The sequence below is a fragment of the Urocampus carinirostris genome, chromosome 18 (genome assembly GCF_059441175.1).
Source record: "Urocampus carinirostris isolate Australia breed hairy pipefish chromosome 18, RoL_Ucar_1.0, whole genome shotgun sequence".
Classification (NCBI taxonomy): domain Eukaryota; kingdom Metazoa; phylum Chordata; class Actinopteri; order Syngnathiformes; family Syngnathidae; genus Urocampus; species Urocampus carinirostris.
Window position 1 is genome coordinate 9532464 of NC_142366.1, and position 27334 is coordinate 9559797.

The window sequence follows — 27334 nt, forward strand, 5'->3', positions numbered from 1 at the left end:
AACCTCACTGAGCTCGAGCCTTTTTGCAAGGAGGAATGGGCAAAAATATCAGTTTCTCGATGTGCAAAACTGATAGAGACATACCCCAAGCGACTTGCATCTGTAATAGCAGCAAAAGATGGTGCTACAAAGTATAAACTCAATGGATAATTTTGCACACCGACTTTTTCGTTTTTTCTTTGTTAAAAAAGTTTAGAATATCCAATAAAGTGTGTTCCACTTCATTAGTGTGTCCCAATTATTGTTAAATCTTCACAAGAAATTACAGTTTTATGTATTGATGTTTGAAGTCTGAAATGTGGCAAAAGGTCACAAAGTTCAAGGGGGGCAAATAGTTTTGCAAGCAACTGTAAGTAGGACACAACAATAAACTAAGAGTCAAACAAGCAAGTAATAAATAGCCAATAAAAGACATTACAGGTAAAAGGGGCAGTGTGTAAGGCAGATTGGCAAGAAAAGGCAAGTCTGAAGATGTACAGAGTCAGAGTCGCAGAATTTCAGAGGTCAGGCGGCAATGAGTTCCAGAGCTGAAGGGAGGAAGATGAACTAAGGGTGCGGGATGATGTGGCAATGTAAAGGAGGTTGGAGAGGTAGGGAGGGGTAATGTTTTCATTTACTGAATGAAAATTGTATGCAACACTAGGAGGCACAAACTATGACACACTGTCCCTTTAAGCAAAACGAGTCCATGCCTCTCATTCAAGCAGTAAGAAAAAAATGCATATTTCAGATTTCTTGAATTTTATGTCTAGTTTCCTTTTGTTTTTTACGTTGGTCTTTTTTACTAACAGTCACGATTTATAATTTTAACATAATACTTTTTTTCATTACTTTGTGTCTATTAATAATTTTAAAGTACCATTTGTTTGAATGATAATAACAAATGTAATATACTGTATTACTTTGAAGTAGAAATCATGTAAAAAGTATTAGTAAAAACTGTTTATCTGTTGGGCGGCACGGCGGTGGGTGGTTAGACTCAGGGTTCAAGTCTAGTTACCGCAGCCTCCCTGTGTGGAGTTTGCATGTTCTCCTCGTGTTTGCGTGGGTTTCCTCCGGGCACGGCGGTTTCCTCCCACATTCCCCAAAACATGCATTTTAGGGTTATTGGCCGGTCCAAATTGTCCCTATGTGTGAATGAGCGAGTGAGTTGATTGTCCTTGTCTTCCATGCATCTGGCTGGCAACCAGTTCAGGGTGTCCCCTGCCCACTGCCTGGAGATGGCTGGGATGAGCTCCAGCACCCCCCTGACCCCACTGAGGATAAGCAATGTAGATAATGGATGGATGGATGTTTGTCTATTTTATAGTTTTTGGAGTATGTTTTATATTTATATTTATATCCAATCGGAAGAGCAGCTTCAGCGACAGACTGCTGTCACAGTCTTGTTCCACGGACAGACTGAGGAGATCATTTCTTCCTCATGCCATGAGGCTCTTTAACTCCACCCGGGGGAGTAAAAGCCAACATTAAACCCCACCCCCACATTTGCATACTACCCTATTTTTATTAATGTGTGTATTTTATGTAGCACTATTTAAATACTGTATATCAACACGTTATATTTTCTGTATTTCTGTATTCTATTTCTTTTATTTCATTATTATTTTATATTCAACACAAGAATACTGCTGGAAGTGTAAATTTCCTTACAGGGATGAACAAAGTATCTATCTATCTATCTATCTATCTATCTATCTATCTATCTATCTATCTATCTATCTATCTATCTATCTATCTATCTATCTATCTATCTATCTATCTATCTATCCATTATATTTCCAACTGTTTTTAATATATTTTACCATATTTTATTGTAATTATATATTGTATATTTTTTTAAATTAAACTAATTATTAAATAAAATCCTGATCATTTTTTTCTTTTGTCTTAAACGACATTGTAATTTACTCACAAAATAAAGTTTTTTTTAAAAACGATTTTGTCATTATTTTGTTGTATTTATATTACCTTTCCACTATTATTTTAATTGAAATTATATAATCAGAAAAAATATTACATGCATTTATTTTATTTTACTTTACAGTCATTTCTTTTTTGCTTTCTTGGGTTTGGTAATAAAATGCATGCCTAAATAGGACAATTTGTCAGAATTCTATGTGAAACCCTTTGATTTTTAGCGAACCTGCATTGGCTCCTTGTTAGCTTAAGATGTGATTTTAAGGTTCTTTTGGTACTATACAAAATCATGCATGGACTTGCTCCCTCATATCTTTCAGATTTAATTTCCCCCTATGTTCCGGTCCGGAGCCTTCACTCTGAAAATACTGGTCTACTAGTGATCCCAAGAGCCAAGAAGAGAACCGCAGGTTCGAGAGCGTTCTGTATACGGGTCCCAGTGTTGTGGAATGCTCTTCCCCCTGAGATCCGATCTGCAACCTCAGTGGAAATGTTTAAATCTAAGCTTAAAACACACTTCTACTCTATATCATATGAATAACCTATATTTTTGTTGACACTATCTGTGTATTATTTGTTATTGCAACATCCATTGCAGTCTGGTCATCCTGGAAGGGGGATTACCACATGTGCGGTGGTCTCTTCTCAAGGTTTCTTCACTTTCCTCATGTTGAGGTTTTTCAGTTTTTCCTTGCCCTCATGTCGGTTTTAGATCAGGGGATGGTGTAATAATAGTCTGTGATTTGCAATAACCTGTGCGACCCTTTGAGTCTTTTTGTGATTAAGGGCTATATAAATAAAAATGACTTGACTTGACTTTGAGACTCCTTGTGATTAAGGGCTACACACAAATAGACATGATTTGACTTGGCATGCGTCTCAATGGAGAAAACCCTTTTTTCAGTGGGCGTGATTCGACTCTCGGAGGCAGACCAGTGTTCGGTTCGATTCGGTTTCACAAGTCTGCCACGTCGAACACGAGCAGACGGAACCACGTCGAGACCGAAAGGAACGTAAGCGGGCAGGCGATCGGGTGTCGGGTGTTTCCCGGTCCCGGCGGGTGATGGCGGAGTGAGCGGACATGGCTTCGGCCGTGTTCGAGGGAACTTCTGTGGTCAACATGTTCGTGCGGGACTGTTGGGTCAACGGCGTCCGCCGCCTCCTAGTGGGCCCTCAGGGCGACCGCGAGGACTTCTTCGAGATCCGAACCGAGTGGTCGGACCGGAACGTTCTCTACTTGCACCGAAGCTTCTCGGACATGGGACGCCTCCTGCGACGCCTCACGGACTCCTTCCCCGACGACGGCGGAGACCTTCGGGCTTCGCCTCTTGCACAAGGTCGGTTCGGTTCTGGTGCCTAAATGGTTTCCCCCCCTCCCCAAAAAGTTGTTCTAGTCCTCTACACGAGTTCAAAATAAGTCGCGCCTTAAATAACTTTAGCGAACTGTTTTTTTGCCCCTGTCTGTACTCGACCATGGGCGTAACCAGCCCGTTTTAGGGGGTGTTCAAGCACCTCCAAAATTCAACCCAAGTACCCTAAACATTAAGGATATTAAACTCTATTTTCCTTAATAAAGGACAGGATAGGAAAAGCGCATTGTCAGAAATACTACACTGCCTTAAAATGGTTCAGTCCATTTGATTTCTAGAACTGCCCTTGCCTTCTTTCATGTCACTTACAGCACAGCAGCAGAGTCTGTGGAGGCTCCCGTGAGAGTATGTTATTATGGAAGCCCTAGAGTGCCATAATTCAATTACAAAATGGAACATTCAATACATAAAAACGGCCTTAAAACAAACTTTCACTTCATAAAAACTACCCTTTAAATTAAAAAGCTTTAAACAAAATACTTTGATGATTTGTTTTTCATGATTAAATTTTAAATGTTATTTACTTTAAGTGAAACTATTTTTTTAACCAGACAGACACTCTGGCACTGAGAGCTCTGAAACTAAAATCGCCCCTGCACACAAAAAAAAATGAAAATCTCCCCATCCTACCCCATTAAAAAAAAAAAACATCTTATGTATACTACACAAAATGTCTGTGTGCTTTGGACAGAGGTGGGTAGAGTAGCCACTTTTTTACTCAAGAAAAAGTACTGCTACTTCAAAATAATATGACTTCAGTAGAAGTAAAAAGTAGACATCCAAATAATGACTAGGGGAAAAGTTTAAAAGTACTTCGTTCAAAAACTATTCAAGTACCGAGTAACTTTAGCAATGTCTTTTTAATTGATTTTTAAAAAATAACAACCGTTCAATCAGAGCATAAAAGTCCAGCGAATCAACAACAAATTACAAGTCTGTGTAATTGTAAGTCTGTGTACTCACTGCTCAGTTAGTTTGGGTGAACCTTCTGTTGATTAATATATATACGCATATATATATATGTGCAGCTGGACGAAAGAATACAAAAAAACGAACATGCAGAAAAGCACATTTGCCTCACGTGGCTACTTTTAAGTAATAATAATGATATATTGGATTTTTTAAAATAACATATCTTTTATTACGTTATTGAGTTTTTCCTTGCCCTCATGTAGGTTCCAGATCAGGGGAGGGTGTAATAATAGTCTGAAATAACTAGTCTGTGTAATAACCTGTGAAGCCCTTTGAGACTCTTTGTGATTAAGGGCTATACAAATAAAAATGACTTGACTTAAAAATGACTTGACTTTTGCTGGGGCTATCATAAACATGCTCATAACATTTTAAATATTACATTTTCGAAAAATAAAACAAGACATACCTATAAGTCGTTTTTAGAATAGCCAGGACAAGATTGATTACATCATGAAAACATACTGAAATAAAGATATGATTTAACAATAAAAATAAATACATAGGAAATATATACGTGTATGTACAGTATGTGGGTCTACAGCTGTATACGTTGTGCATACAGTACATAGCAGAGACAGACAGATGCGTACTTTCATGAAGGGGATTTAACCCCTTACCTTTCCTGTGAAATTCGCCTAAAATCCCATTCGAAGACGAACTCGAAGTAAATGGAATGCTGTTCTTGAACTGAATGGTTTTGTCTCTTTTGAAAGGCAAGACTAGGAAGTTTTGTTCCAAACTGAAGTAATCACTGCAAGTGCTACTAACATTGAGTAATTGAGTTGAAACACACAGAAACACACAGAGGTTTTTGTTGTTTCATACAAAAAAATAGCACGCACATGGCTGCTGAAGAGTGTAGCTTGGGCATCCTAGCTTGAAAACATGTGAGACAATTGCTTGAAGCCTTACCTGGTACCTTGCTCAATTTAATCACAATCTGAAAAACTAAACATGGTATTTTACACATTTTTCTAATGGTAGGTCTAGGCTTTTTCAAAAGTAGCCCAAAACTTTGCATTTGTCTATTTTACTTTGGCCATTTTTTAGATGTTTTGAAAGAGTTGTAAATGTTTGACTTCCCTTTCCAGAAGTCAATCCCTGATTGTGCACACTTGCGCATAATTGTACACACGTTTATTTTCGGCACTGATTTCAATACAGCTCGTAGTATTGCGTAAAATTTACATTGGAATTTCCTTTGGCTAACCAATGTTTCAATGCACATTTTAATTGGTCACTATTGGGTAAAGATTTCTGAAGCTGAATTGATTATGACAGCCTTGCAGGCTATGTAAGGCTAAGGACAGTGAAAAAAAGCTTGCAATTGGCAGAGAGTGGTGTCAATTAAAAGGTCGGAGAATAATGGCTATGGTGAGTCGAATTAGAACAATGATCAAATTAGAACAATGATCTTCCAACGAATCAGGCATGCTTTTAGGCAGATTTTTTTTTGTGCTTAATCTGTCGGCATTATAGTGTGTTTTGGAGTCAGTATTTTAAACTGTTGGATTTCCTGGACTATTGTGAATATAACCAGACCATGTTTGCGGGAAGTCATTTCACTAGTGGAATAAAAGACTTTTGGGTGAATTATACCGGCTTTATAGATTTCGGGTACTGTAACTTGTCTCAGACTGATCGTGATGTTTCCGTGATGAGTATTCCATTGTAGTATTATTTTAGTATTTCAGTAGTATTTATGTAGTATTTCCATAGTAGTATTTTTGTTGTATTTGATATTATTATGGAGTTGTATTTTTGTAGTGTTTCAGTTGTAGTTTTACTGTAGTAGTACTTTTGTATTATTTCAATAGTATTTTTTGATTTTCATATTGAAGGCTAAATAATATATGATGTCCATGTTTTTTACCCTATGCTTGTTTTTTAGGAAATAAAATAAATTGCAACCATCAGTTATATCAAATTGCAATGCTTGTAGGATCGATATTGTCAAGAATCAAATTGAACCAAAGAATATCGTCTCACCCCTAATATTTCTCTCTCTCTCTCTTTCTCTCTCTCTCTGTCTCTGTCTCTGTCTCTCTCTGTCTCTGTCTCTCTCTATCTCTCTGTCTCTCTCTCTCTTTCTCTCTTTCTCTCTCTCTCTCTCTCTCTCTCTCTCTCTCTCTCTCTCGCTCTCTCTCTCTCTCTTTCGATATAGATGGAATCTGAGTAAGGCTTAGTTGCCATACGTACTGGCTCAGAATGGGACAAATACCCACAACACATTCCAGACCACTTTTGTGTTTGCTGCTTACACACTTATAACTATTATGGTTCTTAGCCTAAGAACACATTCTTTCATTTTGTACCCTTTTTCTTTCCTTTTGAAACTCGACAAGGCCAAAAATGGCTTCATTGGCTGTGAATGCTTCATGACACATTTTGTGCCGGATGAGACGTCATCTGAAAAGGAAGCAAAGAGTCATCTTGGTTGGGTCACAACTTCTCATTTTTGTGTAGATCGCTTTGACATTTTTGGACGGGTTGCCTGCTAACAAAGTCAGCTTCTCCGTTTGCGGTCCACACCAGAGCAAAGTCCAAGCTCATCATCGATTTTTCTTTCAAATTGTCTGTTTTTTGGATGTGTACGTGACATATAAGCCATTTGCAGCCTGTGTGTTTAAAGATAGTATTAGGTCAAGAGTCAGCCGGTGTCTATTACCGCTACTAGTGTGCATTACCACCTCAACAAGTCACACAACTCGTCAGCAGTGGATTTTTTCAAAAGAAAACGTTTTTTTTATGCATGCTATTAAAAGATGATGTGTCACACTGTCCTGTTTTTAGATGACTAAATGTGGCTCTTTGTAATGCCTGAAAATCGCTTAGTTGGGTCCACTCCTCTTTTCAAGACGAGCAGTGTAAAACTCATTTTTGCTCCGGGGGCACATAGTAGAAAAAGCACTTTTAGTGAAGAAAATATATTCTATATTCTATATATATTCTATATTCATAAAATAATTACAAAAATCTCTGAAGTACAAAAAGGTACTAGAACGTACTGCGAAGTATGGATAAAGCCATTTAATTCTAGTGAAAAATTATGAAAAATAACTGAGAAGTACAGAAAAGTATGAAGTATACGAATGGCTGCAAGGCAACAACAAGTGTGAAAAGTACTAAATACCAAAATGTAAAAAGTGATAAATGATCAGAAAAGAAAAAAAAAAACCGACATTATTAAAAGGCTTTGACAAGTCTGAAAATACACAAAAAGTACTGCAATGTATGAAATAGTACTTTAAATTACTAAAAAACTCTAAAACGTACTGAAAAGTAAGAAACCCTTCTAAAGGTAGTAAAATGGATAAAACATAACTTCTGAAAAGTCCAAGAAAAAAACAAAAAATACTGTAAATATAAAACAAGTACTATAATATAAAAAACAGAAGAATATACTGGAAGGTAAACACTGCACACCAGGGTTGCAAAGGAAATTTCTTTGGAAATTTATGTTATGACAATAAAGACAATCTTGAGTCTTGCAGTTCTACAAGTATCAAATTGTATTGAAATGTATGAAAATACAAAAACATTTGATGAAAAAGGTACTGAAATGATGCAGAAAATAGTGTAAAGAACAATAAGTAGTGAAAAGTCCGCCTGGGAATTCATGGTGTGAAGAATTTTCAAAACTGCAGGCCTTTTTATTTACGCCATCTTTTTTTATTGTGTCCCTCTCAGCCCAAAATAAATCCTCTGCCTGGCCTGATGTGGCCGGCGGGCCCTATGTTTGACACCTCTGCCATAGGCACTTAAAGCCATAGAAACTACAGTAGATTTTGATACGCGTTTACGATCACAATGTGAATGTGTGATTTACATTCACGGGGCTTTCTTTTCCAATTCTTTCTCGATTGTTTTCCAACTTAATGAAATATAGCCACAACATTTTTTTGACAAAATATGTTTTCCTTGCTCTGACATTGTTGTCATGTGTGTAGAGAAAAATTACTTTAAATTATATTAATTCACTTCAGAATGTAATTTGGTGGTTTCTGATTTAGCCAGCAGGTAGTGCTCACGGTTTCCCACACGAATTCATTCGAAAGAAACCTCATATCAGATTCAGATTCAGATTCAGATCTACTTTATTGTCATTCTAGTACACGTGTATACAGAACGAAATGTCGATGCATCTGACCCCCACAGTTTCCTTGAATGTACAGATATAAATAATGTTGTATTGTATTTTGGCTACGTGTAGTATTTTACCATAGTGCCGATAGTGCAAGAAGAGTAGCTAACCAGATGTGCAATATGGGCAGTCAGGTTAACAAGTCAGGTACACAGTAACATTAACACTGTAACAATAACGCTGTAATTACAATAGTGCAGAGAGCAATGTGCAAGGAGTGGCAAGCTATAAAAAAAACTGCCAGTAGTGCAAAAGTCAGATCAGCAGCCGTATAGATTTAAGTTAACTATATGTTAGATTGACCATTTAACAGTCTAATGGCCAGGGGGACTAGACTATTGCGGAGCCTGGTGGTCCTGCACCGCACACTGCAGTACCTCTTCCCAGAGGCTAGCAGAGTGAACAGTCCATGATGGGGGTGAGAGGGGTCCCCGGTAATGTTTTTTGCATGGGATAGGCAGTGCTTCTGGCCAATGTCCTGAATGGAGGGAAGTGTAGTCCCGATTATTTTCTCTGCTGTCCTCGTTATATTGTGTCTAGAATTTATCATAAAGGAAAGCAATACTCTGAACATATTTTATTTTTAGCTTTAAATTATAGATTTTTTTTAGTTAATTGATATAGATAATGATTGATCCGTCCAGAAAGAAAATAATATCTACACACAACTAAATAAGGCCCGTGCGTTTTATGCTAACAAACTACGTTTTATTTACATGACAAGGAAAATTTAATAAAACGAAAGAATAAGCACATTCTTGACACAAGCACTCCAGTGTTAGAGAAAGGGGTTGGGATTTGCAATAATGAAATTACTGAACAATAAACATGGTTTTAAGATAATCATCCAATTTAAATGATCATTAATTATTTTCATAGCGTGTCAGGAATGAAAGATAATTTCTCCCTGCACCAAAATAAAGTAGTCGCGTTATCTTTTCTTGCCTAGCTTTTGGGTTGGATAAAGCAACACACAGGGAAAAAAGATGAGGGCTAGCCGCAGGTGACCCCACCCCTCCTCAGAAAAGTCTCTCTATCCCTTTTGTCACATCCATCGTACCTTTTTCACCCGAAGAATAAGGAAATGGAGAAACATGGCCGTATTTTCAGCCTTTTTAGTCGCCATTGTCCCAGAGAGCACAGGCTGGCAAGACCTCTCATTCGAGCATGCGTGAAGAAAGCGCAAAAGCCGTTCACGCGTCCCCTTTTAAAGTGTGATAAGGTCACAGTCACCAGAGATGGGTCCTGTGATCGGTAAGTTCCGGTTGATGCTTTTCAAAAAAAAAGGTTCTCAAATTGGTTAATTCTATTGTTATAATAAATCTAATTGTTGATAATAGGCTAAATTTAGCTCAGACACGCAATATTGTTGGTATTTGTTGGGGATACCTTGACTCAAGCTAGCTAAAGACAGTCCCAGAAGCCTAAAGTACTACTGTGTACATTTTCACTAAAATAGGTTCAGCTGTTTCAGAGCCTATTTAGCTACACACAAACACACAATCAGGATTTACATAGAAGTTGAGATTTTATATAGTGTAGATTGGAGTTTTGAACACATAGGAAAAATAATACACAAAGCAACAATATTTCAGAATATAAAACAATTTAAAAAAGTGTCAAATAACTCAACAATACACAAACATACATACAAATGCATGCTATACACAGGCAAAAATGCAAGATATGCATTTCCTACTACTTTATACAAAGATTATATTTCATTTGGACTTATCATACAAACAAACCAGAAGAAAACCATACATTTTATTTTATGATGAGCAAAAAAATTAGTCACAAATATATGCTGCTTTTGCTGCTTTTTGTTACGTTTAAACTTTATTTTTACCTTAAACAAATCTAAATTTGCTGAATGTTTGCAAGATTTTTAATTTTTTTATTTTGTTATTTTTATTTTTGCAGTGAAATCTTAAAAAAAGCTTAATCCAAGAAAATAAGGTATTGCACGTACTGTAGTACACAATTCTTCGGTCCAAGCTCCTTTTCCTTCTCGTTTGTTGACTCTGGGACTATGTTTACGGAGTCCGCCATGACACTCAATGAGCTCACACCGTGGGTGCGGCGTGGTGTGGTGCTTGCAAACTTTGAATCGCGTTTTTTGACTTGTGTTATTATAAGAACTTGCCTCTGATTGTTTGGCTCTTTTAGATTTCGAAAATTAAAAATTGTGGTTGGCTGAAACTCCATCACTCACTACAAAACCTTAAAACCATGATGAGCAGGTAGTTGCCTTGCATGTCTGACGCTGCTATCGGTTAGTTAGTGTGTGTAAAAAGGGCAAGTGTGAAGCACATTGTTAAGCGCTTTGGGAGGTCTTCATTGACTTGAAAAGCGCTATATAAATGTAGAACAATTACATTTACATTTACACGCAGCGGATCAATTCCTGGCATGAATATGACACACAGATGCAGATTATTTATCTTTTGATTACATATGGACACTTTGGGAGTTTCAAACATTTATTATACAAATGATGAGTCTGGTCACTTCCTGTGTAATGATCGTTCTGGGGGCATCGTGTGTTAGGGTTGAAAACATGGCAGTAATGTTTGGAGTGTTTCTGGCACAGCTTTTGGATGCGAGGTCACCCACAGTGTGGCCAGACGACAAATATTTGTCCAAACATCCTCGCAGCTGTGCCTGGAATCCTTTTCACTTCCTGCTGCCGCTCGGAAAGAGTCCACAAGCTTTTACCAGGACGGATTTTCTCGCTGTCTGTTTGCCAGTCTTGTGGACGGACAAAGCGTCCTTTTGGGTTTGGTCTGTTTTGCTGCCTGTGTTTACATCCCGACAACAAGGGAAGCAGACACCGCAATGATGTCATCCCACTGTGACATCAGCGCCCCTTCTCTAAATTTGACTCATCAGAGGCTGCCTCACACAAGCGTGTTGGGCATGTTACTGAAAAAAAAAAAAAAAAAAAAAAACAGTTCCGGTTACTTGTTACTTCATCTAAAAAGTAATTCAGTGACTCCTCAGATTACGGACACCCAAAAATAGCTTCTTACTGTCAAATTAACTACCGTATTTTCCGAACTATAAGTTTCTCCGAAGTACAAGCCACACCAGCCAATGAATGCATAATTAAGAAGGAAAACTATGTACAAATCACAGAGTATTAGTTGCATTTTTGGGGAAAATGTATTAAATAAAATCCAACACCAAAAACATGTCATCATGAAGGCAATTTTACAATAAGTATAAAATAGACACGATATACTAGCGTTACATGTATGTATGTGCATATCTTAGACACTCCCACCAGTAACGGCGTAACATATTAAGAGTTATTCAGATAACTCTAGCATAAAGAACATGCTTAGCAAACTACCAGTTTCACTCCAAATCTTTTAAACCAATAACATCTTCATTCTCGTTGTCACTTTTACCAGTAGACAACTCCTCCAACTCGGGACAATAACTCTCTTCCTTCTTGTTCGAAAAATGTCCACCCACAACAGGGCAAGTTTGAAATGATCAAAACAGGCCTATAGCGCCCTCTTGCTGTTTAATGTGAAAATAACACGTGAAGTGATATATAGTACCGGTAATAAACATTTAAAACTCAATGATATAATAATGTGTTAATCATTTCAAGTGTAATTTTCACCAGAGTATAAGTCGCACGCCCTATGAGAAAATGCACACTTCATATCAAGTAAGACTAACGAAACATTTATGATTGTTGCTATGCACCCTCAAATAAATTATTATACGTATTATATCAGCAAAATATCTAGTTTTTTTTCTCAGTTTCAGCTAACTGTTAGCGTCTAGCCTAAACGTAAACGGTAGCCTTGAAAACACTGCATGGTTCGAAAATAAAAACAGGTACGCATTTGTTTGGCACACAATCCAGGCAATTTTTAGATACATTTAGTTTTTCATGTATTCAATGTGTTTTTTTTATTTAGAAAAGGCCTCTATTAGTGGCATTTATGCTACATGCTAACAGTTAGCTCAAAATAAAACAATAACAACATACTTTGCCCATATAATAAGTAATATAGACTCTATAGAAACAATCATAAATGTTTAATTTCTCTTACCTGATATGAAGTGTACGCTGCAAACCAGAGCATTTTTGATGAGTGCCTCGGTCCAAGCTTTTCTCTGATCAAGAGGGTCCACTAGGATGCTGTAAAACTTCAATTTCTGATCACTAATGTTTTTTTCTTCGATTCTAACACACACACACACGACGAAATTTTAAAATCCAAACTAGTAGAAACAAATGCTTGGTTTCATGTGCGAAATAGGCTAAGAAAAGGCCTATTGACATTGTGATCTGCATTTAAAAAGAAGCGGAGAAATGCACTATGTTGTAATGACAGTTGAGTTGTTCTTAATAAAGCATACTAGTATTCGTTACCAAGAAATGTAATTTCATTCCAGGAACACATTCCTTTGTAACACGTTACTCCTAACACTGCTCTCTGACAGGAAGCTCTCAAAGGAGCTCGGCGTTTCGACAAATCTGGCAAGCCGCCAAGCCCGAACGCATTCTCGGCATGTCCGGCCGTAGTTTAACCGGAAGCTGCAGAGCTTTTTGAGAGTGCTTTCATTGTCTTTTTCCCAGGCCTTAGCAAAATCAAGGAGGCCAGCGACATTGAAGAGAAGCTGAACGAGGTGGAGCGGCTGCTCAAGAGCGCCATCAACATGCCGCGCAAGGTGAGTCGCCACACAAACTTTGCCGGACGAATCAATAACAGAAATAGTCGACAATGAATTCCATTGTTGACTATTGTCACCAGACGTGGTTTTACAACAGAGTGAGACATCTGTACGTGAATATAATATCTGCTAAGAGCTGATCATGTCCCAAAGCATCTCTTGCGAGCGCGAATATATAGAAATGACAGTGTCAACACCAAGGACCAAAACTTTAAAAGTTTGGGAGCATTTTAGCTTGGATAAGGCCAATAAAAAGACTACATGCAAAGTGATGCACGAACATTTAAAGCGAAACATGGCGTATTGTTGGAGGAGTCTGACTCGCCTCAGTAAGATTCAAGTCATGTTCAAGCCAATACGGTTTTGATTGTACATTTTATACGCGTATATTTGGCTATAAAAGAGAGCTTGAGCATAATGCCAGACTCTGCCTGACAGACGTATTTGAAATCAAATTCACGCAGACAGAAAAACAAACGTCAGTCAAAATGTAAAGACATCAAACGGGGTTGATGATCATTAAGTTCTTTTGATACAGATTTTGCGGTTGACCACTGAATGCACATCATGTTTTATTTACTGTTTACTGTTGATAGTGAGCCTGTTCTTGGTTTACAGTGAGAAAAAAATATTTATTTGAATTAAATGTATTATTTATTTATTTGTCTGTCCCTAAAAAAATGGACAGGTTTATTTATGGATTACTATTTCTACGGACAACACAGTGCGTTATTGGTTTTAGTGAAAGCATTTTTATATACTTTTTGTACAAATCCACAGCAGGTCCAAATAGTATTCAATTCATATCAGTTCAATTTATTTTTCATTTTACCTAATTTTCTCGTGTATATTATCATTTGTCACTTTGTTTAATCAAACTTAATGCAACGAAAAACATACATATGTTTGAGGATTAAACTAATGGTTTCAGTAGTTGGTGACTAGTGGACTATCAAAATGGTCATTGGTTGCAGCCCTAAACTGAATGCAGTTATGGTGTGCCATCTCAAACATAGAGTACGAGAACCGTGAATTTCTCCTCATGGAGATATTCTCCCTACCATGTATACTCACGCCTAAGTGTATTTACAACTATAAAGTATCAATACTGAAGTTGATGACTTGTGGACTATTAATATAGTGGTTAGTTGCATCCCTAGCCTTTGCTGATTCTAGCGGTCGTCGTCCAGTTTTCCAGGTCTGAAGTGATGCTGACGTTCTTCGAGCGCTCTCCACTGGACCAGGTGCTGAGGAAGGTTCACGCCATGCAGCCTTGCTTCCAGGACCCGTTCAAGATATCGGGTAAGAACTGCAATACCATTCCATCGATTCAATACCACTCACATAAATGTTTGCAGAGATCATGCGCTCCAACGGCTTCTGCTTGGCCAACACGGAAAGTATCGTGTTTGATCGGAAGATGGCGGATGCCGAGGAGAGCACCCCCTCCACCCACCTGCTGGAGCACATGTAAGTACACCAACCTGTGGAAGCAGTGACCTGTCATCAAATTTCATGGTGCTTGCAATCTTGAGGGTTTGCAAACAAACAGTTGAGACACTCCATATCCATTTTGTCTCTGGGCTTCAAACCCATCCAAGATTTCCTTTTCTACTTTGGGGTACTGTGGAAGACATTTTCTTTTTTTTCTCGAGGCGTGATGCATTGCAAAAATATTTTTACAAATGAAAAGACCAAACTTCAGCACCGTTACCTTAATTTCTGTGCTTAAGTTTCCCCAATTTATTTTCAGTTGGTTTGCTATTTTTGTAGAAGCCACGCCCCCTACCCCACGTGCTGCCTACTATTTGCTACTGGTGACACAACCAAATATTTGCATTTAAGGTGACCCCTCGATTTCAGTATTTTATAGTAATAAATTTGGTAGAGAGAATATCTGCATGAGGAGAAATTCAGTGTCCAGTTAGTCTGTGCTTGAGATGGTGCCACCATACAAGATGCAGTTGTACGTTTTAGGTAAATATAAACCTGCCCACTCATTGATACTAGCTGATCAAGAGTTTTATGTGGCAATATGAGCGATGCTGAATTATTCAGAATTTGGAGAATACAGAAATATATTTTGTCTTTTTGAGGCTACGATGTGTTATCATTTAAAAAAAAAGCATAAAAACAACACTGGGAGGGTGGGTGTGTATCCCTTAACCACTAGGGTGGTAGGGGCACTGTTCCCTATGATGTGTCTTGGGCAAGTACAGCCTGGTGGCGCCCATCCCCTCTCCAGCCTAACAAATGTTTTCACCCAGTCTTTAGTTTTAGGCTAATGTGCTAACCACTGCACTAGGTTAACACTAAAGACTATGGTGGGCTGAAAAAAAATGTATGCGTGGATAAAAATTTGGAGTGTTTGGAAGTAAAAAACAAAGTAATAATACTGCAAAGATGTGGACATTGCATGCTTAAAATACCTCAAGTGTAGATCAAGTTATTTCTATCGCTGAAGTGTTTCCCATACTATCGAAAGTCCCTGGCGGGGTACCGCCACGGTGTCTCATTAACTTGTATAAATAAAAATAAAAATAATATTTTCAAATATGTATTAACTTGAAGTAAATCAAAATAACTTTAACATTGGCAGCAATTTCGCCACAGGAATGAGTCAGAGGAAGACTTGAGTGTGAATGGGAAAATAATCCCAATTTGGACTCATTTTGATTATATTAATGGCTCTAAAGCAGTCTTCCTTAAACGATGATGTAAAATCCCAGGCCTAAAATGTCAATCATTATGTTCGTTTCGGGTCGGACCGGGTTTCGCTCTGGCTGCATTACACTGAAAGTTGCTTTTTAGTTAGAAATTACTGTTTATACTCACACTGAAGTCCACACCCGAAAACGGTGTTTAAATAGCCACATAATAAAAGAAATAGAACTCAAGTCATGTTTATTTGTATAACCCCTAATCACGAGGAGTCTCAAAGGGCTGCAGAGACCACAGATTATTGCAAACCATTAACTATTATTACACCATCTGCTGATCAAAACCCACACGAGGGCAAGAAAAAACTCAAAAACATCAACATCTACACCAACCTATGGAAGCAGTGAAGCTTTCATACTTCTTAGCTTTTTACATTCTTGAGGGCTTGCAAATGAACATTTAGCAGAGACACTCCATATCCATTTTGTCTCTGGGCTTCAAACTACTCAAAATCTCCTTGTCCCTTTCTGGGTTACCGTCCAATAGGTTTTCATTTTTTTTTCTCCAATCATGGTTTATTCCAAATATTTGCAAATAAAAAGACCAAAATTCAACATACCTCTACCGTAAACTCTCTGCTCACGTTTGCCTCATTGATTAAATTGATCCCGTATAAGCCATCCCACGTGCTCCCTACCATTCAATACTGGTGACATACAACCAAATAAGCGCTTAAAAACTGATCCCTGATTTCAGGATTTAATTTTATAGTTTTAAATATGGCTCAGATGTAAGTTCATACGGTAGGAATGCCCTTGCATCATCCATTGCAGCCTGGTCATCCTAGAAGGGGGGTTACCTCATGTGCGGTCATTTCTCAAGCTGTCTTAATTTCCTCAAGATAAGGTTTTGAGTTTTTCCTTGTAGGTTTTAGGTCAGGGGATGGTGTCATAATAGTTTGTAGTCTGTAATAGTCTGTAGTCTTTGAGATTTACAGTGATTAAGGGTTATACAAATAAACATGACTTAATCTTTATTCGGGCAGCACGGCGGCGCAGTGGTTAGCGCTTGTGCGGCACAGTTCATGTCATGGGAACCCGTCGTGGGTTCAAATCCAGCTCCAGACTTCCTGTGCGGAGTTTGTATGTTCTCCCCGTGCTTGCGTGGGTTTCCTCCGGGCACTCCGGTTTCCTCCCACGTTCCAAAAACATGCATTTCAGGTGAATTGGCCGGTCCAAATTGTCCCTAGGTGTGAATGAGCGAATGAATTGTCTGTCCCTGTGTGCCCTGCGATTGGCTGGCAACCAGTTCAGGGTGTCCCCTGCCCACTGCTCGGAGATGGCTGGGATGGGCTCCAAGCCCCCCCGCGACCCTAATGAGGATAAGCGGTACGGCTGATGAGATGAGATGAGATAATCTTTATTCCTACCTGTGGTGTGACTGAATGTAAGTGCAGTGCTACTAACTACCACTAGATAGAGCTATCGTTTTGCTCATGAATGAACACCACTGCCTCTAACGGCGTTATGCCTAAAATTGCTGTGCGTGTTCAGCAAAAATCACCATTCCTATTCTCGAGCGCGTGCATGCGTGCTCAGCCATGCGCACGGGGGCCTGCACTGGTTATCTACTTTACTTTAAATTGCCTTTTAAGATGACATGTATGTTTCTGGTGTCGGTTTTATCAAACAAAATTCACCCTAAAAATGCAAAAAATACAGTAGTTCCCCGTGTCGGCTTCTTCCCCAACACATTTTTATTTCCCCGACAGGTTCGACGATAATGGTGGCATTGAATCGACGTGCATGGAGGAAACGGAAGCGTACGTCACCAACTTGTCCTATTACCAGCTGGTTCCCTTCGAGAGCGACATTCTGGAATGAGATCTCTCCAGACCAGATCCTCCAAAGGATGGACGAAACCAGTGCGGGAAGGACACTGTTTGGTCCGGGTCTGCACCTAAACTGGTCTTTCTTGGTGGTCCTCCACACAGGTGTTTCAGCCATTGCTGATTCCTGGTGGACATCTTGAAAGTGAAGAGTGGTCCTGGTGTGCCACCTGGAGCCCTTTGAGGTCCCTCAGCTGAATTTGCACAAATTTGCGTCCATCAAGGCAACTTGTTACAAGTGTTTGTTTTCGTAATGCTTGTTAAAGGAGCTGTAAGGAATTTTGATTTTTTTTTTACTGGCTGCTGCCATTTCCTTGCTCGTGTCACCATTGCAGCCTTAGCTTGTTCAGGACGTGCGTGCAAATACGTGCATTTCTTAGATGCGCTCAAATAATATTTTTTTTTCTTCTTTTTTGGGGTTTGGGTTGGCATTTGAAAATGGAATTTTCTTAACGTCATCATTTTCATGCCACACTAACCACATCTGCAAGGAGAAGCATAACATCCCTCTCGAGCACTCTCCCCAGCCCATATTCCTTTCACCTAATTGTGTTCCGCTCCGAACCGCCAAAGGCACCACATACAGTAGTCTGCAAAATCCAGAAAGGAAATGTTAAAGCCACAGCAGTTTCAGCGTCATGGAGAAAAGTGTCACTTTAAAGGGACAGTGCGTATTTTACAACTAAATGTTGTGTTGTATAGTGCAACCGAAATCGAGTGCTACAAAGGACAAGGGAGACAACAGACTACAGAGATACAGTGACCAAGAAGTGCCATATTTTCTTCTCATTTTTTTGCATTAAGGATTGTGTTTGGTTTTTGGGGAACCCTTAACAGCAAGATAGAAGACCATCATGTCAGCTCCATTCTCGATGAGTCTCAACTTATGGTAAACGGTAAATGGCCTGCATTTATATAGAGCTTTTCAAGTCACTGAAGACCTCCCAAAGCACTTTACAATGTGCTTCACACTTAACCATTCACGGCGAGAACTGGGCGCTTCTTTAAACTTCAAAATATTGTAAAACTCCTTTCAACTAGCAGAGGGGAATTTTTAATATAAAAAAAATAATGTAATACTCTATTTGGCCAGTAGATGGCGGATTTATTAAAAAAATATCTTTAAATGTCTATAATACTCCTTTCAGCTAGCAAAGGACACTTTTAAAATTTCAAAATAATCATACCCCTTTTAGCTAGCAGAGGAGATTGTTTTTAATTTCAATACAATGTAGTACTCTTTCCGGCCAGGAAAAGGCGCTTTTTAAAATTACAAACTAATGTCATGCTCCTTTTGGCCAATAAATGGCGGTCTTTATTAGTATCTGAAAAACGGTATTATTCCCTTCAGCTAACAAAGGGGACTTTTTAAATTTCAAAATAATATAATACTTCATTTGGCCTGGATAGGACGCTTTTTTAAATTTCAAAATAATGTAATATGCCTTTTGGTCAGTAGAGGACGCGTTTTCAGAAGCATTGTCCCTGAGTGCTAAAACATATACTGGACTGTCTCTGAAAATTAGAATATTGTGATAAAGTTCTTTATTTTCTGTAATGCAATTAAAAAAACAAAAATGTCATACATTCTGGATTCATTACACATCAACTGAACTATTTCAAGCCTTTTATTATTTGAATATTGCTGAATTTGGCTTACAGCTTAAGAAAACTCAAAAATCCTATCTCAAAATATTAGAATATCATGAAAAAGTATACAAGTAGGCTATTCAACTAATCACCTGAATCATCTAATTAACTCGAAACACCTTGCGAGGGTTTCCTGAGCCTTAAAAACACTGAGCTTGGTTCAGTAAACCAAATCACTGCTGATCTGACTGCTGTCCAGAGGACCATCATTGATACCCTCCATCAGGAGGGTAAGACACAAAAAGAAATTTCTCAAAGAGCAGGCTGTTCACAGAGTGCAGTTTCAAAGCATATCCACAAAAAGTCTGTTGGAAGGGAAAGATGTGGCCGGAAACGCTGCACAACCAAGAGAGATGACCGCATCCTTAACAAAATTGTGAAGAAGAGCCGCTTCCAGAATTTGAGGGAGCTTCAAAGAAAGTGAGCTGAAGCTGGAGTCCAGGTATCAAAAGCCACAGTTCACAGACGTGTCCGGGAAATGGGCTACAATAGCCGTATTCCCATGGTCAGGCCACTTCTGAACTCAAGACAACGGAAGAAGCGTCTGACTTGGGCTATGGAGAAGAAGCACTGGACAGTTGCAGAGTGGTCCAAAGTCCTCTTTTCAGACGAAAGCAAGTTTTGCTTTTCATTTGGAAGTCAAGGCGCCAGAGTCTGGAGAAAGGCTGGAGAAGAGCAAAATCCAAGTTGCTTGAAATCCAGTGTGAAGTTCCCACAGTCAGCAATGGTTTGGGGAGCCATGTCAGCTGCTGGTGTTGGTCCACTGTGTTTCATCAAGTCCAGAGTAAATGCAACTGTGTACCAAGAGATTTTAGAGCACTACATGCTTCCATCTGCTGAAAAGGTCTATGGAGATGAGTATTTCATTTTCCAGCATGATCTGGCACCTGCCCACAGTGCCAAAACCACCAGTAACTGGTGCACTGACCATGGCATCACTGTCCTTGTTTGGCCTGCTAATTCCCCTGACCTGAACCCCATCGAGAATTTGTGTATAGTTAAGAAGAAGATGAAAGACACCAGACCTACAAATGCAAATGAGCTGAAGGCCGCTATCGAAGCATCCTGGGCATCAATAACACCTCAGCAATGCCACAGGCTGATTGCCTCCATGCCACGCCGGATTGATGCAGTAATCCGTGCAAAAGGATTCCCAACCAAGTACTGAGTGCATCAATGGACATTTTCAAATGTTTGATTTAGTTTTGCTGGTATAAAATTATTTTTTTTACTTGGTCTGAGGAAGTATTCTAATATTTTGAGATAGGATTTTTGAGTTTTTTTCATCTGTAAGCCAAAATCAGCAATATTCAAATAATAAAAGGCTTGAAATAGTTCAGTTGATGTGTAATGAATCCAGAATGTATGACATTTTTGTTTTTTTAATTGCATTACAGAAAATAAAGAACTTTATCCCTGGACTGTCTCAGAAAATTAGAATATTGTGATAAAGTTCTTTATTTTCTGCAATGCAATTAAAAAACAAAAATGTCATACATTCTGGATTCATTACACATCAACTGAACTATTTCAAGCCTTTTATTATTTGAATATTGCTGAATTTGGCTTACAGCTTAAGAAAACTCAAAAATCCTATCTCAAAATATTAGAATATCATGAAAAAGTATACAAGTAGGCTATTCAACTAATCACCTGAATCATCTAATTAACTCGAAACACCTTGCGAGGGTTTCCTGAGCCTTAAAAACACTCAGCTTGGTTCAGTAAACTAAATCACAAGTATAGGGAAGACTGCTGATCTGTCTGCTGTCCAGAGGACCATCATTGATACCCTCCATCAGGAGGGTAAGACACAAAAAGAAATTTCTCAAAGAGCAGGCTGTTCACAGAGTGCAGTTTCAAAGCATATCCACAAAAAGTCTGTTGGAAGGGAAAAATGTGGCCGGAAACGCTGCACAACCAAGAGAGATGACCGCAGCCTTAACAAAATTGTGAAGAAGAGCCGCTTCCAGAATTTGGGGGAGCTTCAAAGAAAGTGGGCTGAAGCTGGAGTCCAGGTATCAAAAGCCACAGTTCACAGACGTGTCCGGGAAATGGGCTACAATAGCCGTATTCCCATGGTCAAGCCATTTCTGAACTCAAGACAACGGAAGAAGCGTCTGACTTGGGCTATGGAGAAGAAGCACTGGACAGTTGCAGAGTGGTCCAAAGTCCTCTTTTCAGACGAAAGCAAGTTTTGCATTTCATTTGGAAGTCAAGGCGCCAGAGTCTGGAGAAAGGCTGGAGAGGAGCAAAATCCAAGTTGCTTGAAATCCAGTGTGAAGTTCCCACAGTCAGCAATGGTTTGGGGAGCCATGTCAGCTGCTGGTGTTGGTCCACTGTGTTTCATCAAGTCCAGAGTAAATGCAACTGTGTACCAAGAGATTTTAGAGCACTACATGCTTCCATCTGCTGAAAAGCTCTATGGAGATGAGGATTTCATTTTCCAGCATGATCTGGCACCTGCCCACAGTGCCAAAACCACCAGTAACTGGTGCACTGACCATGGCATCACTGTCCTTGATTGGCCTGCTAGTTCCCTTGACCTGAACCCCATCGAGAATTTGTGGGGTATAGTTAAGAAGAAGATGAAAGACACCAGACCTACAAATGCAAATGAGCTGAAGGCCGCTATCGAAGCATCCTGGGCATCAATAACACCTCAGCAATGCCACAGGCTGATTGCCTCCATGCCACGCCGGATTGATGCAGTAATCCGTGCAAAAGGATTCCCAACCAAGTACTGAGTGCATCAATGGACATTTTCAAATTTTTGATTTAGTTTTGCTGTTATAAAATTATTTTTTTTACTTGGTCTGAGGAAGTATTCTAATATTTTGAGATAGGATTTTTGAGTTTTTTTCAGCTGTAAGCCAAAATCAGCAATATTCAAATAATAAAAGGCTTGAAATAGTTCAGTTGATGTGTAATGAATCCAGAATGTATGACATTTTTGTTTTTTTAATTGCATTACAGAAAATAAAGAACTTTATCACAATATTCTAATTTTCTGAGACAGTCCAGTATATATTTATATATATATATATATATATTTTTTATAACTATTCTAAGGCCCCGCGACCCTAGTGGGGATAAGTGGCTCGGATAATGGATTAATGGATGGATGGATGGAACTATTCTAAAGGCTATGGCGCAGCCCTATTGGTAGTATTAAGCCTCTGGGAATGGTTTCAGTGTGAAAAAGCACCACTAGATGGCAGGGGTTTTTGTCAACACTAAGGGCATAGTTTCATTACTATATCCACCGTATTACACAATATGGCGGTGTGTAGCGAAGATATAAGTGCAGACTGTTAACGCTTAAAAGCTTTATTCTTTCTAAAAAAAAAGATGAGGAAGTGCCTTCTTAAATTTCGGGACGGAGAGGGATGACGTTTCGTGCACCTTCCAATTGCCATGATGTGCCAATTCATGTGATCACATCACTGGAAACATCAGAGGCTGGAAGTTCTTGCAATGTCCATGCATAAGTTCAGTGTTCTTGCAATAAAATGTTATTTTTCAAGCAAAGTGCCCTTGTGTTTGTGGAAAGTTCAGATAATGGAGGTATCACAAATATATATTTTAAAATTTTCTTGAAGACGAGTTTAACTTCAGCTGTTGTTTACTATAACAACGGTAAAAACTAAAAGCATACTTTTTTTCTATTTAAAGCTGAGTGATCAAGTTTTAGTTCCATGTGTCCTATGTCTACAAAGCTAGAGAGCTAAATTTTCTGTAAGCCTTCAAAAATTAGTCAAAATGGGCTGGCACCAGTACTTCCCATTTGAGAGAAACGACTGGCACTTAGAGTTATGGCCAGGAAACTGCGCTTTTTTTAAAATTTCAGAATAATGTAATATTCCTTTCAGCCAGCAGAGAGAGATTTTTAAATTCATCAGTAATGTAATACTCTGTTCAGCCAGCAAAGAGTCATTTTAAGAAGAAATCTAAATAATTTAATCCTGGTCAGGAGAGAGTGCTTTTTCAAATTTATAAATACTATGATACTCCTTCTGGCCAGGAGAGAAGGCCTTTTTAAATTTCAAAATAATGTACCACTTCCTTTGGTCACAAAAGGGCGCTTTTTTATTTCAAAGTACTGTAATACTCCCTCTGGTAAAAAGAGCGTTGTTTCTAAGAAAAAAAAGTAAAAATATTGTAATACTAGGTGTTTTTGAAATTTCAAAAGAATATAATACTCCTTCTGGTCAGGAGAGGGCGCTTTTTAAATTTTCAAAATTATGTAATAATAATGTAAAAATGCTTCCTTCCGGGAGACAGCACTAAATTTCAGAATAATATAATACGTCTTTCAGCCAGCAGAGAGCCCTTTTTTAAATTTCTAAATAATGTAAAACTTATTCTGGTTTGGAAACGGCGCTTTGAGGTTCCGTCGCCAATCCTGCACGGAGCCTCCGCTCGGAAAATGCCGGTCTACTTGCGACTCCAAGAGCCAAGAAGAAGTCTGCAGGCTCGTTTTCCATCAGGGCCCAGTGCTCTGGAATGCTCTGCCCCCTGAGATAAGACCTGGAACCTCAGTGGAAGTTTTTAGATCTAGACTTAAGACCCACTTCTATTCAATAGCTTATGATTGATGCCCACATCATACTTTTCTTTTCTTGTATTTTCCTTACTACCTGGCTGGTGGTCTACGGAATGAGTCGGCGGACCAGCATCTGGACATGAAGCATGTCAACATCTGCCTCCACCAGCCAGCTGAAATGGGAAGCTGCGTTGTTGTTGTCATGGACTTTTTGGACAAATTTTAAGATATTACTTATTGTTTTCTTTTTATAATGTTGGCTATGTTTTGTGTACTGTTACCCAATGTTAAATCTATTTCACCCTGGTTATCCTGGAAGGGGGATTACCACTTGTGAGGCCCCTTCTCAAGGTTTCTTATTTTCCTCGTGCTAAGGTTTTGAGTTTTTCCTTGTCCGCATGTTGGTTTTACATCAGGGGATGGTGTCATTGTAACCTGTGCAGTCCTTTAAGACAATTTGTATAAAAAATAATGTGACTTGACATAACTTTTTAAATTTTACAATTTAAGCGAGCGCTTACTTATTTCAAAATAAAATAAAATAAAACTGATTTTGGACAGCAGATGGCCCTTTTTAAAGTTTTACAATAATGTAATACTTGTTCAGAAAGCGATTTTTTAAGGTTTAAAATGATGTAATACTTCTTCCGGTCAGAAGAGGACAATTCTTTATTTCAAAATTACGTAATACTCCTTCTGTCCAGGAGAAAGCACCTTTTTTTCTAATTTCAAAATAATGTACTGTCAGGAGAGAGCGTTTTTTTAATTTTCAAATTATTTTAGCCCTCTTTCAGGCCACCAGAGAGCGCTTTAAATGAATCAAAATAAAGTAATATTGTACTCTTTCGGGTCAAGAAAGAGCGGTTTTGTAAAGTTTTAAAGTGATGTAATACTCTTTCTGACCAGAAGAGAGCGCTTTTCGAAATTTCAAAATCATTTAACAAACCTTTTGGTCACAAAGGGGCTTTTTAAAATGTCAATTTATTGTAATTCTCCCTCTGGTCAGAATAGGGCGTTATTTAAATTTCAAATTAATGTAATACTGCTTCAGCCATTGGAGAGTGCTTTTTAAAGATTTCAAAGTAATATGGTACGACTTTTGATCAGGAGCTTGTCTTTAATTTGTTTTGTTTTTAATATAGTACTCCTTCTGGCCAGCAGACATTAAGGTCAGTAAAGAGCGCTTTTTAACATCTCAAAACATTGTAACACCCCTTTGGAACACAAAAAGACGCTTTTTAAATTTCAAAGGAATGTAATATTCCCTCTGGTCACAAAAGGGCGTGAAAAAACAATATAATACTAATTTCAACCAGCAAATGGCACTATTTAAAATTTCAAAATAATGTAATACAGTTCTCTTTTCGGGTCAAGAGAGAGCTTTTTAAAGTGATGTAATAGTCCTTCCGGCCAGAAGAGAGCGCTTTTCAAAAATGTCAGAATGTAATATTGTACTGCTTCGATGCTATTTTAACTTTCCACCAGCAGAGAGCGCTTTTTTCATGTCAAAATATTGTAACTCTTTCTGATCGCTAAGACAAGAGACTAGATCAGGGGTCGGGAACCTTTTTGACTCAAAGAGCCATAAAAGCAAAAAATATTAATTTTATTTTGGGAAAGAGCCACACCATATATTATGAGACAAATTTACTAAATTGCTAAACCCGCGCCCCAGACAAAAGCTTAGTCTTCAGCACATTTATTTTTGATGATTTGATAAAAATTATGAAAAGAGAATAATGCCAGAGCCCCTGTCCCAAATTCAACAAACAGACCACTTTAAACTTGTCTCTTTCTTGCAATTACTCAAGATCAGTTAAACTTCTTTTGACCCTTTTTTTCATACATATTGGTTTCAAAACCAGATGCAAGCATTTATTTTGTAAAAACGTCACAACATTCTGAGAATAGGGAGCCTTATGTGCTTACCTTTGGCGAGAGATGGGAGGGAATGCTTGTACTTTTTGCATAGCTCCACCCATCCCTCCCACTCACCCAATCAAATGACTAAGTTCTCTTCCGGTGTTTTGGCGTATTTACAGTTCTGTGGATTCATCATAAAGTATCTGAACACTGAACACAGATTATATAGTGAACTTTTAAATAAAGGATTCTTTAGCGTTGTACAGCCAAAACGAGTTTTTGTGTGACACCTTGACTGTAAATTGTAGTGAAAAACGTGCCCTAGATATACTGCGAAGTGTTTCCTTTGCATTTAGCTTTGGTTTGGCTTTACGTATACCTGAAAAGGATAGACAATCCCGGTTATGAACAAGATGGAGAAGTTTTGCATGCAATCAAATTGGTCTCTGAGCCACAGATACTCATGGAAAGAGCCATATATGGCTCGCGAGCCATAGGTTCCCGACCCCTGAGATAGGCGGACAAACGGACGGAAAGATTGACTCACGAGATAGAGGGATAGATGTCTAGATAGATAGATAGATGGACGGACAGACATATGGATAGATGGATAGATGGATGGATAGAAGGACAGACAGACAGATGGACAGAGATATTTATAGATAGATGGATATATAGACGGACGGATAGACAGACAGACAGACTAGATTTTTTTACGTCGAATCCCAAAAATAAAGATAACGCTGGTGACCAAGAGCATATTGGTCCTGCTCAGAGCTCTTTAACATTCTTTGGCTACCGGCAGTTGCAGCATGGTATGATCTTTATCCTCAGGCAGGAAGTAAACAAAAATGGCCTACGGGTACTTTGGAAAGGAATGCATCAATTAAACAGGAACATAGTCTCTCGACATTTCTATACGCGCTTCAATGCGACACTTTAGCCTCCCAGAAAAATATGACCACAGGGCGTGAAGTGAAACGCATCTCAGGGGACGTTGTAGGTATATGCCCGAATTCTCAGTAAATACATTATGGATGTGATGTTTTAATACCTATGCGGGGGCGACCATTTTGTTGCATGTTAGCAGGGGAATGGTTATTCTGAGCGCTTTAAAACCATTTTGATAAAACGCTTTTACTTAAAAAAAACAAATATCGAAAAATATAATAATAGATGTCTGCATGTTTATTTATTCGTGAATAAAAGAACTGGATAGGTCTCCAGGATCGGCCCCTTGGCAAAATCTTTCAGTGCAATGCGGCCTGCCAGCCAATCTCTAATCTACTAATACTTTCTATCTATGATATCTCTCTATGGTATCTATCTATCTATCTATCTATCTATCTATCTATCTATCTATCTATCTATCTATCTATCTATCTATCTATCTATCTATCTATCTATCTATCTATCTATCTATCTATCTATCTATCTATCTATCTATCTATCTATCTATCTATCTATCTATCTATCTATCTATCTATCTATCTATCTATCTATCTATCTATCTATCTATCTATCTATCTATCTATCTATCTATCTCTATGTTGCTATGTCACTATGTCGCTATGTCTCCCTCATGAGCTCTCTTTCTTTCTTTCTCTCTTTCTCTCTCT

At 38.5% G+C, this 27334-nt stretch overlaps 1 protein-coding gene across 2 annotated transcripts; it reads left to right on the top strand.

The window, feature by feature from the left end:
- Positions 1–2846: 2846 nt before the first annotated feature.
- Positions 2847–19154, top strand: pxdc1b (PX domain containing 1b). 2 transcript variants are annotated; one of them, XM_088322280.1, is made up of 5 exons: positions 2847–3257; positions 13013–13104; positions 14298–14409; positions 14466–14577; positions 17540–19154. In XM_088322280.1, exons 1-5 carry the CDS (start codon positions 3002–3004, stop codon positions 17649–17651), a joined length of 684 nt encoding a protein of 227 aa, XP_088178406.1. In that variant the 5' UTR covers positions 2847–3001; the 3' UTR covers positions 17652–19154. The 2 variants fall into 2 exon arrangements, with proteins under 2 accessions (XP_088178406.1, XP_088178407.1); XM_088322281.1 differs by having other exon boundaries at positions 14466–14568.
- The last annotated feature ends 8180 nt before the right edge of the window (positions 19155–27334 follow it).

Excerpts from the sequence above, each read along its gene's own strand:
- pxdc1b (XM_088322280.1), top strand. The coding sequence starts at position 3,002 with ATGGCTTCGGCCGTGTTCGAGGGAACTTCTGTGGTCAACATGTTCGTG. Across the intron at positions 14,410-14,465 it reads GGACCCGTTCAAGATATCGG|AGATCATGCGCTCCAACGGC; the intron begins GTAAGAACTGCA and ends AAATGTTTGCAG. Across the intron at positions 14,578-17,539 it reads ACCCACCTGCTGGAGCACAT|GTTCGACGATAATGGTGGCA; the intron begins GTAAGTACACCA and ends TTTCCCCGACAG.